The sequence below is a fragment of the Schistocerca americana genome, chromosome 2, assembly GCF_021461395.2.
Source record: "Schistocerca americana isolate TAMUIC-IGC-003095 chromosome 2, iqSchAmer2.1, whole genome shotgun sequence".
Taxonomy (NCBI): Eukaryota; Metazoa; Arthropoda; class Insecta; order Orthoptera; family Acrididae; genus Schistocerca; species Schistocerca americana.
This window is the reverse complement of record NC_060120.1, coordinates 379,648,405-379,664,886: the sequence shown is the minus strand read 5'-3', so window position 1 is coordinate 379,664,886 and position 16,482 is coordinate 379,648,405. Positions and strand designations below refer to the sequence as shown.

General features: G+C 39.0%; 1 protein-coding gene across 1 annotated transcript in view; it reads left to right on the top strand.

The window, feature by feature from the left end:
• The window catches only part of LOC124594828 (ATP-binding cassette sub-family C member 4-like), a 163,273-nt gene that overhangs the window by 107,073 nt on the left and 39,718 nt on the right, over positions 1 to 16,482 (top strand). The window contains exons 15-19 of the mRNA XM_047133275.1: positions 746 to 825; positions 1,631 to 1,781; positions 8,379 to 8,485; positions 11,616 to 11,736; positions 14,517 to 14,687. Of these exons, the coding sequence (XP_046989231.1) occupies positions 746 to 825; positions 1,631 to 1,781; positions 8,379 to 8,485; positions 11,616 to 11,736; positions 14,517 to 14,687 (630 nt within the window). The remainder of the gene's footprint in view (positions 1 to 745; positions 826 to 1,630; positions 1,782 to 8,378; positions 8,486 to 11,615; positions 11,737 to 14,516; positions 14,688 to 16,482) is intronic.

The following is a 16,482-nucleotide window of genomic DNA, read 5'->3' as shown; positions in this document are numbered from 1 at the left end:
TATGAACTTGTGGATGGCTAGAACCTACAGTATATCTGAAACTTAGTTATCATCTCCAGACACCAGTACTGGTGCAGTGTTTGGTATCAAGATGACTTTACCATTGAAATAAGCACTGTTACGTTCTACAGCTTGTTCAGGAATAGAATTTTTATTGTTAGCAGTGGACGTATTGGAATAATTAATCCATTGCTCTTGCTCTTTCACATCATACTTTTCCTTTTTCAATCACCAGTCTTGATTTTCTTTACAATGAATACACTATCCACTAAGTTTTGAAAGTGAATGAATTATCATCTCTTGCTTATTGTTGTGAACTATTAACTTTACTCCTATGAATAAGATGATAATTAATGACAAAATAATAAAATTATACCATAATATTAGCTATAAAATGCCATCATTTGTTACTAAGCATTAATTTCATCATAAGTTTCAAGTGAACAATAGTTAGTAATTAGCAATGAATTCTGTGGCACTGAAACATGGACACTGCATTATGACTGGTTATGTTCTAACATTGTCCTAATAGAAAATAATGCTTGAACCTGAATGACACAGTAAGTATGGGTTTGTGGCACTCACAGAGAAATGAACAGTCTCATTTAATCAGGCAAAAAATGTAATTTTTTTAATAATTACCAGACACATAAACAAAAATTTTCTGTGATTTGAATATGTGAACCATTTTGTTCCAGTATCATTTACGCTTCTACTCACTTTTTTTGTAAACATTCTGTTTCAGGCCGTATACTGAATCGGTTTTCAAAAGACATGGGTGCAATTGATGAAATTCTTCCAAAGGCTATTTTGGATGCTACTCAAGTTAGTATTTCATGATGAATTTTTTTTAAATTAACTGCATTACAGATATGATGTTTTCTACAATGTGTTGCAAAATTATTCAAGCCACAGCTTAGAAAATATAATACAGCTCTTAACATCAATGGTTTACTGATGATACTTAGTTTTTTTTTCATGTCATCATAATTGAAAAAAATCATATTCATCAAAATTAACTCTATTTTTGAATTTATGACAAAACTGAATTTGATCATATAAACTACTACACATTAGAAAGTACAGAATTTTGCTGATTACTACACTTATGATTTGTTCCAGTAATAAAAAAGACTGCAGTTGGTAACTAGCAACTACCATGTGCAAAGGTACATATAGTTCAGCATTGGTGTTTCACCATAATCAAAAGAAGTATTAATATCTAACTATAGATAGTTACCATGTGGTGATCTCATAATTGATGTGTCATTTATATCTGTGATTGTGTGACATGTAATATGGTAACAGAGATTTGATTTGAGACCTTGAGTTAGATCTCAGTGATCTTCATGAATTTTTGAAAAAAAAAAAAAATATAGCAACCAAATATTTAATCAGGCTGCCTAATAGTACTAAGAGACTCTTTATAAGAGACATACTGATAGACAGAGAGCACCTCTGATTATCCATTCCACTCTTTAAATGCATTAACATGTGATGAATATAATTCTTTTAATCATTTCACTACTTGTGCTGTTATCTGAATGTCTTTTTCCACTGTTTTACCATTTATAATTATGTTGCATGATCAATCATTTCTCTGACTGTTTGTTTCTTTTGTAAATTCCAGATTATTATGACTGTATGTGGATCACTAATTATAGCAGTGGTCATCAACTGGGTGTATCTTATTCCTATTATTGTCATGGGTTTACTCTTTTGGTTTATGAGAAAAATTTATCTGAGGTCGTCAATGAACATTAAACGACTGGAAGGAATGAGTGAGTAAGATACATAGTATATCGATATAAGCTGGCAGAGGCAACAATTTTTCAGAGCTGGAATTAATGTGAACATTATATTAGTCCCATGCACATGCAGAGTAGTTCTGAGCCAATGAAGATAATTGTGACTGATTTTCTTATTTATTTCATGATACTGCAAGAATTAAATTCTGTTCTTGACAACAATTTTAAGAAAGGAAATTCTGTGACTAGAGTCAGGGGACCATGTAATGCCAACCAGATGTCTTGTATATGTCATCATATGGTGTCATTCTGATGTAGTGTGGAGGAGCCTGAGGCCAGCACACCTCTCTCCTAGCGTTTATGGGCTTTCCAGACCATGGAGGCATTACTTCTTATTCAAGTAGCCCTTCCACTGTCACCATGAGGCTTAGTGGACTCCATTACAGTCTTCCCACCAATGGAAAATCTCTGGTAGCACCGGGAATTGAACCTAGGTTATTTGCATGACAGTCAGTTACACTGATCATTCAACTACCAACAACTGTCACATTTTTGGTAACATAATGCTTCCCTTTACTGTTGTTTGCACAAAGAGTATCAAGACAGTTGACTTAATATTGCCTATCAGTAAGAGGAATAAATAGTTTATTCATTGACTGGCATTCAATGACAGAAAAACCAATCAAAATCGACAAGATGGAATGAGATGAGAAAAAAGTAAATGATACATATAGAAATAAATTAATGCCAAGTAAATAAAAACAAACAAATATAATTTCATATACTGTACAAGGCAGCAGGTGGAGTGAAATTTTTATACAAGCCATGAAAAAGCTCTAATACTAGGTTCAACATATTACTTGTCGTCTTAGAGTAATAATTGCATTATTAAGCTTGAAAATGGGGTATTTTGGGAATAACTGTCTTCTGGAATATATATATATATATATATATAATGGGGTATTTTGGGAATAACTATCTTCTCGAATAACATTTACCAAATGAGAAAGCGCTGGTAGATAGATACAATAAAAAAACACACAAAAACACACACAAAATTTCAAGCTTTCGCAACCAACGGTTGCTTCGTTAGGAAAGAGGGAAGGAGAGGGAAAGATGAAAGGATGTGGATTTTAAGGGAGGGGGTAAGGAGTCATTCCAATCACGGGAGTGGAAAGACTTACCTTAGGGGGGAAAAAAGGACAGGTATACACTCTCACACACACACACACACACACACACATATCCATCCACACATATACAGACACAAACAGACGTTTTTAAAGGCAAAGAGTTTGGGCACAGATGTCAGTCAAGGCGGGAGTGCAGAGGCAAAGATGTTGTTGAATGCAGGTGAAGTATGAGTGGTGTCAACTTGAAATTTGTGGAGGTTGATGCCTGGTGGATAACAGGAAGAGAGGATATATTGAAGGGCAAGTTTTCATCTCCAGAGTTCTGATAGGTTGGTGTTAGTGGGAAGTATCCAGATAACCCGGACGGTGTAACACTGTGCCAAGATGTGTTGGCCGTGCACCAAGGCATGTTTAGCTACAGGGTGATCTGATCGTGTACACCTTCCGGGTTACAGGACTGGAGTAGGTGGTGGTGGGAGGGTGCATGGGACAGGTTTTACACCGGGGGCGGTTACAAGGGTAGGAGCCAGAGGGTAGGGAAGGTGGTTTGGGGATTTCATAGGGATGAACCAAGAGGTTACGAAGGTTAGGTGGACGGCGGAAAGAATCACCCTGTAGCTAAACATGCCTTGGTACACGGCAAGCACATCTTGGCACAGTGTTACACCGTCCGGCTTATTTGGATACTTCCCACTAACACCAACCTATCAGAACTCCGGAGATGGGAACTTGCCCTTCAATATATCCTCTCTTCCCATTATCCACCAGGCCTCGACCTCCGCTAATTTCAAGTTGCCGCCACTCATACCTCACCTGTCATTCAACAACATCTTTGCCTCTGTACTTCCACCTCGACTGACATCTCTGCCCAAACTCTTTGCCTTTAAATACGTCTGCTTGTGTCTGTACATGTGTGGATGGATATGTGTGTGCGAGTGTATACCTGTCCTTTTTTCACCCTAAGGTAAGTCTTTCCGCTCCCAGCATTGGAATGACTCCTTACCCTCTCCCTTAAAACCCACATCCATTCATCTTTCCCTCTCCTTCCCTCTTTCCTGACGAAGCAACCGTTGGTTGCCAAAGCTTGAAATTTTGTGTGTTTTTTTGTTGTGTCTATCTACCAGCGCTTTCCCGTTTGGTAAGTCATGGAATCTTTGTAAGAATGTCATGATTCGCACACTTTCGGAGCCAGTGGCTGCTTCTTCAGGCAGACTTGATGAGACCTCCAGCATACAGGGTAATGGAATTCTAGTCACTGCAGAGGTGCAGTAGATGGATGATCAGAATATCAAGGAGTGGTGTGAAAGGGATTACAGCTGTCAATATGCAGGTATGGTTGATAGTTAGTGGACAGAAGTGTGATGGAGCCATCAGAGAGGTGGAGGTCATTGTCCAAGAAGGTGACATTTTGTCCTGAGGAGGACTGGGCGAAGCAAATGTGAGAAATGTATGTTGAAGCTATGTGGAATGGGAGTATCACTGCTCTGATTCCAGATCATAAAGTCATCATTAATGAACCTAAACAAGACAGGAGTATGGGGAGGCTAGGAAGGTTTCATCCAGATGGTCCATACATGTACTAGCATAGGAGGTAGGGTGCCATGTGGCTGCCCTTGGCTCTGCCTCAGATTTGTCTGTATATCTTCTCAAAAACTAAGAGGTATGTGTGAAGATGTAATTAGTTAGATATATATGGATTGAGGTGGTGGGTTTATGCTCCTCTGCCACCAAACTGCCCTCTGGTTACCTTCTACAAATTCCTTACTTCTAACGTGGCCTCACCATCCTTCCACATTTCCTTTCCCAAGAACAGAAACTTCACAACCAAAGAAAGAACAGCCATCCACAATCTCAGCAAGACAGACCAATATTTAATCATCCTCCCCACAGATAAAAGCTCCACCACCATCATAATGAATTGCAGCTATTATTTGACATTAGGGATTTGTCAATAGTCCGACACCTCCATCTACAAGCCCAGCCAGAGTGATCCCTAATATGTGTATGTATACTTTAGCTTGAAAGAGGATTTAAGCTAGTGAAGTTTTCAGTGCTGTTTATGTGTTTGTTGAAGACTCAGTGCCTATCCTATTAGATGAATTGTTACCTTCACTTCTATATTACTCTAATTTTCTAACAGTTTCGCTCTTCTTAAATCTCCTGTTACATGGGTTAGTACAGTTTACTTCTACAGATGAGCATTTGAGTTCAGATCACTCTCATACAGCTCTGAGGCATATATACCAAGTGTTTAATTAAAAGATTGCACTGACTGGAAGTTAGAAATGACTAAATATTGTATCAGTGGCCTTTATTTTACTAAATAATTTTTTGTAAAATGAAACAATGGAAAACTCCAGGTAGGAATATCAACAATGTAGGAAAAAGACATCTTGCTGCTTACCATAAAGAAGATCTGTCAAGTTGCAGACAGGCATGATTAAAAGACACTCACATGTTGCTTTCGGCCACAGCCATTGTCAGTAAACACACACACACACACATGATCACCAACACCAGCAGTGGCATTCTGGCCCAAGATGCTGGAGTTGGTGGTTGTATGTGTGTGTGTGTGTGTGTGTGTGTGTGTGTGTGTGTGTGTGTGTGTGTGTGTGTCTCATTAATGATGATGGCTGCGCCAAAAGCTACATTTGAGTGTCTTTTAATCATGCCTGTCTGCAATCTGACATGTCTTTCTTGTAAAATGGTATTGTACACTAGGGCTAAAATTAAATGAAATGATTGTATGACCGTGATGTCTGGTAGGTCCCACCAGGAGAAGTTCAGCTGCTGATGTGCTAATCTTTTCAGTTGATGCCACAATGGGCAAGTTGCACGTCCATGATGACAAAATCATGATAAGGACAACAGACCACACAGTCTCCGAGTGGAGAAAATCTCTTACCTTGCTGGAAATCAAACCTGGGCCTGCTATATGGCAGTCAGACACGCTGACCACTTAGCTAAGGGAGCAGACACATTGGGGTTTGCACTGTTTTAAACAGAGTGGTCTTGTATTCAGGAGGATGGAAGCTCCAATCTTCATCCAGCTGTCATGATTTAGGTTTCCTGTGGTTTACTGCCCATTATTTTTATGCACATAACGAACACTTAGTTACATAAGTGTATAACTGAACCCAAATATGGTGATAGAATGGGATTAAAGTATCCTCTGATAAAAAAAAAAATATTATTAGTATCCTCCACGTTGTTACCTATCAAAAAAGGAACAAATATGCAGTAAACATACAGGATGAAAAGTATTAAAACCGACAAACTCTGGGAGGTTGTAGGGGACATCAAAACAAATATTTTTCCCTAGTGTCATATTTTCCTATGAGGAGTATTTAAACCAGTAGAGGAAGATTTCTCTGGCACAAATTAATGAAACCAACAAACACTTTTCCATTTTTTTATGACCAAGAGACAACACATTAACACAACCCAATTTCAATTACAATAGATTTTCAAAAATGCCTCCATTGACACATAAACAAAGGTTACACCATTGGATCATGTTCTGTCGGACACACAAAACCCCAAGCATATCCTGAATTGTTCCTGCTGCTGCTACTATCCGAGCAACCAGATTCTCTTCTGATGCAACAGGAGTTGCATAAACAAGGTTGTGCATCTCTCCCCACACAAAAAAAGTCCAGAGGGACATGTCTGGGAATCAAGCAGGCCATGGTACAAGACCAGCTCTGCCAATCCACGTTTCTGGGAACCGTCAGTCCAGGAATCGACGCACACGAGGACTAAAATGTGTCAGTGCCCCATCATGTTGGAACCACATGTGTTGTCTTGTAGGTAGCGGGATGTCTTCCAGCAGTTCTGGCAATGCTCTGGCGAGAAAATTGTAATAGTGCCTACCATTTAATGGCCTAGGTAGCAGATACAGCCCAATTAAACAGTCCCGAACAACACCGACCCACACATTAATGAAGAACCGCACTTGATGAGCGATAGTAACTGTGGCATGTGGGTTATCCTCACTCCAATCATGCGAATTGTGCATGTTGAAGACTCCATCACGCCCGAACGTTGCTTCATCAGTAAACAACACAGAGGATGGAAATGTAGGATGCATTTCACACTGTTCCAGGTACCACTGTGAAAACTGTGCTCTGGGTGGATAATCAACTGGTTCCAGGTTGTGGGCACGCTGTAAGTGAAATGGAGGTAACAATTGCTCTCAAAGGACTGTCATTACATTTGTCTGTTTCATTCGCATGTTATGTGCAATTGCACGAGTGCTGATTGAAGGATCCCACTCCACATGCTACAAGACAGCTTCCTCAAACTGCAGCGTTCTTACCATGTGACTGCGTCCCTGTCTCGGTAATCTGCTAAATGACCCAGTCTCACACAGACGTCAGTACATAGCAGCAAAAGGTTGTATGATGCAGGATACGGTGATTAGGATATTGTTGTTGATAAACCCATTGTGCAGCTCATCTATTGTGGTGCGCTATGTAGTACCACCAACCATATCAGTATACTCACTCCAGGTGTATCACCCATTAGTAAACAGAGACAATGCACTACTACACTGGTGGACAGCAGTTGCTTACAACTGGAGAGTGTAATATGCCTTCTAACAACTAAAGAGCGTAATACAACCTTTAACAACTGAAGAGCATAATACGGCCTCCGCCAGTTTAAATAATCCTCATAGGAAAAGATGACATTAGGGAAAAGTATTTGTTTTGATACCTCCTGCAACCTCCCAGAGTTTGTCGATTTAAATACTTTTCACCCTGTATGTGTTTACAGAGAAACTAAAATTTTACTAGGAGAGTTATTTAATACAGTTACACAAAATCAGATGCAGTTCCCAGACTGTAGATGTGGCACAAATGAAACTCAATATTTCAGTTTCACTTACCACCTAATTTAATGGAAACAAATAAATAATGTGAGCACGCATTCAAACTGAAAATAAATGATTAAATTCAAACCAGCATTTAATAGATTTACTCAGACATTCAAGCACTACCAATAAACATCATTACAGTCCATGACTGTCTCTAAACTTGATATTCAATTTATCCTGTCATCAAACCAGTGATATGGACCAATTTCTCCTCCACCTTTGAGTTCTGAAATTCATCTATAGAAGTTATATGGTTGTGTAACCTTAAAAATACTTTCATGTGCTAACTTTTTTTTAATTTAACAGAATATAACACTTTCAAAATCTAAGTGGTCCGATTCAATCTCATAGATATAGTTTTGGTATAAATTAGAACTGTGTAATTGTTGTCACAATCACTGTCAGTTCATTTAAAGCCTCCTGTAGTGTTAGTTGACTTTCATCTCTGTTTCATTGTCAGGTGTCTCCAGTTTTTAAAAAAAGTAATTTATAAAACTATTGACTGATTATGCACTGTAGGTAGTCTGCATCATATGGAGTTTTTTTAAATATTTATTTCTAATTCTGAGTGTTAAATTTCGGTTTTCCTGCAAATAAATACAAGCTATAATTTCATTTCAGCTAAGAGCCCCGTATTTACTCATCTTCTTGCAACTCTGCAAGGCCTTACTACCATAAGAGCCTATGGTGCTGAGAGTATACTGAGAGAAGAATTTGACAAACATCAGGTAATACATTCCAGAAAAGTACAAAGATACAGTGTGTGGCTTCTGTTATTATTTTATGGGATATTTCTCATTGCCACCTGAAAAAAAGTCAAGTACATGCAAGCATATCTCGTTTACAGTTCATACTATCAACTCACTTCATTTTTATTTTCCTGTTGTTCAGACCGACTGATACGGGACAAACCCGAACAATGTGCATATATGTTGGGATGTACCAAATTTATTAAACTAGATGTAATTTTACATTAAGAGTATCAATAACCAGGAAAGTTGGTGAAAGGAGCCTAACTTTAGACTGTAGTAATACATGAAACCACAAACGAAAATATTCAATTATGTAACTTGTAAAACATTATCTTTGCTATGATGGATTGTAATATGAAATGATTACAGCTTTACTGTTGGGACCAGAACTTCTACACCTTGTAGTCAGCAAATATCTGAGATTTAAAAAAAATACAATTTGTATATTAGAAATTTAGGATGGAAGAGCTGATTTAATAAAAGTACTTGCGGATCATTTGCAACTTTTTTTTTTTAAAGAAAAAAAGGGGTAGTGTTTCTTATCTTGATGCCCGTTGGGAGGTGGGATGTTGTTTCTAGTAGCACTGTCATGTTGCTTCAGAATTTGTGAAAGGCAGCACTGTAAAACAAGTGAACTTGATTATACTGGGTGTCAAGTCTGATAAGCTTGTAAGGGAGACTCTATTCAGGAACAATTGCTAAGAAATAAACTGAATATTTTGCATTGTTTCCATGTTAATTAGCATTGAAGTTAGCCAATCAGACTGTTGTGCACACATATTCAAGCAGGCCACCACAGACGGTGTCACCAAACATGTTCTTTGTTTAGTTTTATAAAACTGAATTTGAGAACAATACAAAAATTAGACATTGGACAGTAGGAAGAATCAAACCTAAACCAAAGGCTGAGCAGTCTTATGAGCTATCACCTATGCTATGCAACTGACACTAATTGCAACTGGTGGGTCGCTTAAATATGTGTCACAATGTACCTAACTTATTGTTAACAATTATTTCTTAGCGCATCCTACACTGTAACATCTTTAAAAGCTTTTCACACTGTTTATGACTACACTTCATAAAGGCAGCCCATGGACAGAAATATGAATTGGCAAAGTGGCTTCACAGTGCTCAGATTACCTTCTTTGACATTTTGACAATTTAAAAACTAAGTGGGGTCTCTGGGCTGTTACCCAAGGAAAACAGGATTCAAGTGTGGTATGGAGGAAAACCTTAAATGAATCTGTAGGTGGTTTTCTTTTAAGTGGTTTATTTACTATTTAGTTATTGATTACTTATTTATTTTTGACCTCATAAAATTGTTTTTACTGTGCAATTTTAGTAATGCTGCTGCATATATTTTTCAGTACAATTGATTAATTATGAACAGTAGGCATGAACAACATGCCCCTCCGTCCCTACCTTCCTTGTCCTCTGTAATAAAAGAACCTTTCCAAAAGCTATAAATGTTTTTCTGCAGTTATCTGTGTCTGTTGATGGTACATGGAATTTTACCTCCTGAACATACACTACTGGCCATTAAAATTGCTACACCAAGAAGAAATGCAGATGATAAACGGCTATTCATTGGACAAATATATTATACTAGAACTGACATGTGATTACATTTTCACACAATCTGGGTGCATAGATTCTGATAAATCAGTACCCAGAACAACCACCTCTGGCTGTAATAATGGCCTTGATACGCCTGAGCATTGAGTCAAATAGAGCTTGGATGGCATGTACAGGTACAGATGCCCATGCAGCTTCAACATGATATCACAGTTCATCAAGAGTAGTGACTGGCATATTGTGACGAGCCAGTTGCTCAGCCACCATTGACCAGACGTTTCCAATTGGTGAGAGATCTGGAGAATGTGCTGGCCAGGGCAGCAGTCGAACATTATCTGTATCCAGAAAGGCCTGTACAGGACCTGCAACAGGCGGTCGTGCATTTTTCTGCTGAAATGTAGGGTTTCGCAGGGATCGAATGAAGATTAGAGCCACGGGTCGTAACACATCTGAAATGTAGCGTCCACTGTTCAAAGTGCCGTCAATGCGAACAAGAGGTGACAGACGTGTAACCAATGGCACCCAATACCATCACGCCGGGTGATACGCCAGTATGGCGATGACGAATACGCGCTTCCAATGTGCGTTCACTGCAATGTTGCCAAACACAGATGCTACCTTCATGATCCTGTAAACAGAACCTGGATTCATCCAAAAAAATGACATTTTGTCATTCGTGCACCCATGTTCGTCGTTGAGTACACCATCGGTCTGTGATGCAGCGTCAAGGGTAACTGTAGCCCTGGTCTCTGAGCTGATAGTTCATGCTGCTGCAAACGTCGTCGAACTGTTCGTGCAGATGGTTGTTGTCTTGCAAACATCCCCATCTGTTGACTCAGGGATCGAGACATGGCTTCATGATCCGTTACAGCCATGCGGATAAGATGCCTGTCATCTCGACTGCTAGTGATACGAGGCCGTTGGGATCTGCATGGCGTTCCGTATTACCCTCCTGAACCCACCGATTCCATATTCTGCTATCAGTTATTGTATCTCGACCAACGTGAGCAGCAATGTCACGATTCGATAAACCACAATCGCGATAGGCAACAATCCGACCTTTATCAAAGTCGGAAACGTGATGGTACGCATTTCTTCTCCTTACAGGAGGCATTACAATAACGTTTCACTAGGCAACGGCAGTCAACTGCTGTTTGTGTATGAGAAATCGGTTGAAAACTTTCCTCATTTCAGCACGTTGTAGGTGTCGCCACTGGCGGCGCCAACCTTGTGTGAATGCTCTGGAAAGCTAATCATTTGCATATCACAGCATCTTCTTCCTGTCGGTTAAATTTCGCGTCTGTAGCACGTCATCTTCGTGGTGTAGCAGTTTTAATGGCCAGTAGCATAAGTACTTACCCACCATCGTATCTCATAATTTGAGAGTTTTTTCAAGTAAACTTTTCTTTCAATACAATTAAATAAATTGTATAATGAATGTAGTAAATCGTTTTGCCTACATTAGGAAATTATCTGTTAACACTAATAAGATAACAGTGAATGGTTACATTTTTACTGTATCATGTTTCAGGATTTACACACTTCAGCTTGGTACATGTTTTTGACGACGTCACAGACATTTGGATTCACATTAGATATTATGTCTACCATTTACATGGCATTCATTTCATTCAGCTTCTTATTTCTGGAAGGTATGTGTAAATTATTATTTTATAAGTTAATGCAGTTATGTTCAATGATAAGAAACAGTAACTGTGCAGAAACTACTGAATGTACTCACAGTATTGGTCATTGCTTGTTTTTGCCCAAAACATGCTGTGGTTAAAAATTAAGATTTGGTCCAGAAGTTGTCTCCGTTATTTGAAAATGGTATCAACAGCAGCATCAAATCTCATATTTTTTATATTTTAATTATTTAGTAGATATATTGCCTTAATGCTTCAAGAATTTGTATTTCAAACTGTTCATCTTGCCTAATTCACTTAATGCCTTAACTTGCTTAAAACACATGACCAGTCATGTCTTGCAGAGTTACTACAGTATATAAATGAGGATGGGGCCACAATGTTTTTGTACCTTACACATGTTTCTCAAATCATATTCTGGTCGTCATTATGAAGTCCACTCCATTTAGCAATGTTATTTCTAAAAAGAAATACAGTAGAACCCTGCTTTTACCTTCCCAGAATTAACGTTTTTATGGGTCTTGTCAAATTCCCTATGTCCACAATGTTAATTCGCATTCGATTTTGCGTTAACATTTTTATAATTTTCCCGCGATTCGCGCTTTATAAAAAAGTGTTCGTAGAGAAAAAACTGATGTGATTGCCGTTGGCCGTCGAGTAGTGTTTACAAACGTTACGTCGTAAATTTCTTGACACCATGGCGTTCTAGTCAGTGGATCTGAACCGGTAATTGGGTCAAAGTTGGAACAATTAGTGTCATATCTACTGCCGCTGCCAGGGCCAACTCGGCGCGGTGGCTAATGGGAGTAACTAGATGAGTTCGAATAAAGATACCATGATCAATGACAATGATTTCCAACCTGTCTCTACTGCACATGCGTAGCTTCGAGATTGTTTCGATCGTCATGACATCTTTGTCGAACCATATTTAGCGTGTCTCGTCGTTTGGCCGCATGTAGCGCTACTTGACACGTTTGCTAACTCAAAAGTTTTCAGCTTAAACACAGCGCCAATTACGTATTTTTTCGTGCTGAGCAAGACGAGTTTCGAGAATTTATTCTCATTCCCATCTGCAATATTTACCGGTACGTATGTATTTTTGTGGTGTTTCACAAACAGTGTGTGTGATAGTTTGCGTATGTATGGTTTTCTACATTACTAAGGAGGCACCTGATAACCGCAAAAAGACGACTACAGAGCAAGAAACGCAGAATAACACATATTCAAATTCAAATTTACGAATACCTCATCTTTTTCTGAACAATGGGAACAATAAAAAATTAAATAATGGAATGCACTTTGATCTCGATTTATTCAAAATAAATTTAGCTTGGAACAAGACACATTCATATTTCAGTAGTACTCTTTTTTGATGCGTTTAACTTGTTCGAGAGCCACACATTACTCAGCCTGTATATGGAAAAAGTTTAAAGAGAGGCAGCTCAAAATATGTGGCTTGTAGGGTGCATGTGTTTCATGCAACAGATGACAGGCACACCATTTTATGTAGAGTGGTATCACACGAAAATGTTTGAATAGTTCAAATGACACATATAAAATACCAGCCATGTCTGTTCTAATATAATTTTAATTAAGAGATTGAAATAAGTATATGACCCTAGGTAGTCAGTGTGTATTCCAAAACATTGGTCATACGAAACCCAACTCATGCTTTTCTCGCATGACATCCTGAAATCCGTGAACCAAGGCAATTCGGACTGGGCATATTTTTTGATTTCCCAAAAGCACTTCACTCATAGCCACACCCAAATAAAACTACGTATATAATACTTACCATTGCCAAACTAATGTACTCTATTAGGTACCATAACTTCGGAGATGCATAACTACGTAAATATATTCCATCGCAAGGTGGATGCTTCAAGAGAGTGGTGGTCATTGGTGGAGGGGGAGTGGGGGGAGGAAGAGCCATTGCACCTGTTCACAGGTTGAACGCACACCGGCAAGCTGAACTATCTGCTGAAAGGGAATGTTAAACTTGACGACTCATTTGCTGCTTTTCTGAAGGAGAAGTTCTCTCATTTCTCATCAACAGTAGTACACTCTTCAGAGATTTGTTATTTTCATCCACAGCGGACAGCTGAAATTGACATTTAATGCTAACATTTCACCAAGAATGGTCACCAATGAAAGCGAAACCATTCATAATCAGGAGCGATTCTAGAAGCCGGTCAGGGGGAGGGGAGAGGGGGGGAGGAGAGGATTTGGGGGAATGGAATATCGCTTAACAAAAGGAGAGTTGGGGTCCTCCGCCGACAAATTAGTAAAATTTGGTTTTGCTTAAAGAAGTTTTTGGTAACTGTTTTGAAGTTTAGGGTAAAAAATGTGTATTAATAAATAATAAGACGCCCATTTTAAGTTAAATGATATTTATTGGTTTAGATAGTAAGCTATTTGCTGCTCTTATTCTTTTGTTAAAATGTGTTTGAAATACGTTGCAACTTATATTGCTACATAATTATTTAAAAAATGATTGAATCTGTTGGAGTAATATATTCGCTGATTTCTTAAGTCATTTTATCCAGTGTAATATGATACTCCATTGGGGGGGGGGGGGCTATAGCCCTGCAATCGTAAGCTGAATGCAGAAACAAAGGGGAGGTGGCAAGGGGGGGGGCTATGGATGCTATAGCCCCCTTGCCAGCGCCCCTTTGTTTCTGCATTCAGCTTACGATTGCAGAATTATCAGATATTTCTAACTGCAGTAACTTATGTATAAGTAATCACAATAACAAAAGAAATATATTTATATGAAACACTTACAGATCTGTTTAGTGGGCAAGTTGGACTCGCAATAACGCAAGCCATGAGCCTTACAGGCATGATTCAATTCGGTATGCGGCAGTCGGCAGAAGTGGCCAACCAGATGATGTCTGTGGAGCGAGTCATGGAGTACCTTGGCTTGGAAGAGGAACCACTGCTTGAGGCGCCTCCAGGTATTATATCTGTGTCCTACTATTCTACAGCCTAGCTTTTGTGTTAACTGCTACTCAGAGCGACTGCCTGTTTTTTTAATTGCAATGGGCACCATATTTTCGTAGGTGCCAATAAGCATTCAACATAAAGATGCACTTTGTTAAAACTGTACTGCCTCATCTTTTAAGAATATTTTGTCAGAACTCAATATACTTAATATTCTGACAGCTTTAAATAGATAGAGCCTACAGGAACATTCTAAAGGTGTTGCTCTATGGAGAGCTAATACTTGGTAACAAAAATGGAAACCGTTGAAGAAGTGGGAAAACAGTTTAGAAAATATGTAAATCTTGAGGCAGTACTCTTGGATAGTACAGGGTGGTGCACAATAAGTCACCCAATTGAATTTTGACCCTACAAGTATACTACTGGGGCAATAGCTTTCAAATTGTGCGCTCAAATTCGTGCAATTCATGGAAGTAATGCCAGATGTCGTTGTGAGTTCATCGCTTGTAGAAAGCCTGTATGGGGAGAGAGTGGCCAACCGGACGATACGGCGGCCATTCTTCTGCCAAACTGCTGGCGGGACTTTTGAATGGCCAGTAGTGGAGTACACACTCACAGAATCAAAAGCACAAGACAATGTGGCGAAATCATTCGTTAAATGCCTTTCTTTACAGCTATAATATACTCATAGTAACCTACTACGTACAGCACAGGAAAATTTGATACAGTGGCTGTAAAAATTATTTGTTACTTGCATTTATCTCCTTTAAAGTTCGTTTACTAGACATATTGCAATGAAAGTAACGCAAATAAAAAAAATAGTGTATAGCATTTGTTTTGTATCGGAAGTGCATAACGCTAAAGATGAATGAAAGTCGTAAGCAGTTGTTTACTTGTGACATCCAAAAAGTGTGAGACGTATTAGTACTGTTTGTCACGTCTTCAAACTTTTTGCATGTCACAAGTAAACAACTGTATTAGTACTGCTTGTCACGTCTTCAAACTTTTTGCATGTCACAAGTAAACAACTGTATTAGTACTGCTTGTCACGTCTTCAAACTTTTTGCATGTCACAAGTAAACAACTGCTTACGACTTTCTTTTATATACAGGGTGAGTCACCTTACATTACCACTGGATATATTTCGTATACCACATCAAATACTGACGAATCGATTCCACAGACCGAACGTGAGGAGAGGGGCTAGTGTAATTGGTTAATACAAACCATACAAAAATGCACGGAAGTATGTTTTTTAACACAAACCTACGTTTTTTTTATGGAACCCCGTTAGTTTTGTTAGCACATCTGAACATATAAACAAATACGTAATAAGTGCCGTTTGTTGCATTGTAAAATGTTAATTACATCCGGAGAAATTGTAACCTAAAGTTGACGCTTGAGTACCACTCCTCCGCTGTTCGATCGTGTGTATCGGAGAGCACCGAATTACGTAGGCATCCAAAGGGAACGGTGATGGACCTTAGGTACAGCAGAGACTGGAACAGCACATTACGTCCACATGCTAACACCTTTTTATTGGTCTTTTTCACTGACGCACATGTACATTACCATGAGGGGTGAGGTACACGTTCGACGGGCGTTTCATAGGACGTGGAGGACGCATAAATTGGTGAGCCCGTTCTCCTGATCTTACACCTCTGGACTTCTTTCTGTGGGGTACGTTAAAGGAGAATGTGTACCGTGATGTGCCTACAACCCCAGAGGATATGAAACAACGTATTGTGGCAGCCTGCGGCGACATTACACTAGATGTACTGCGGCGTGTACGACATTCATTACGCCAGA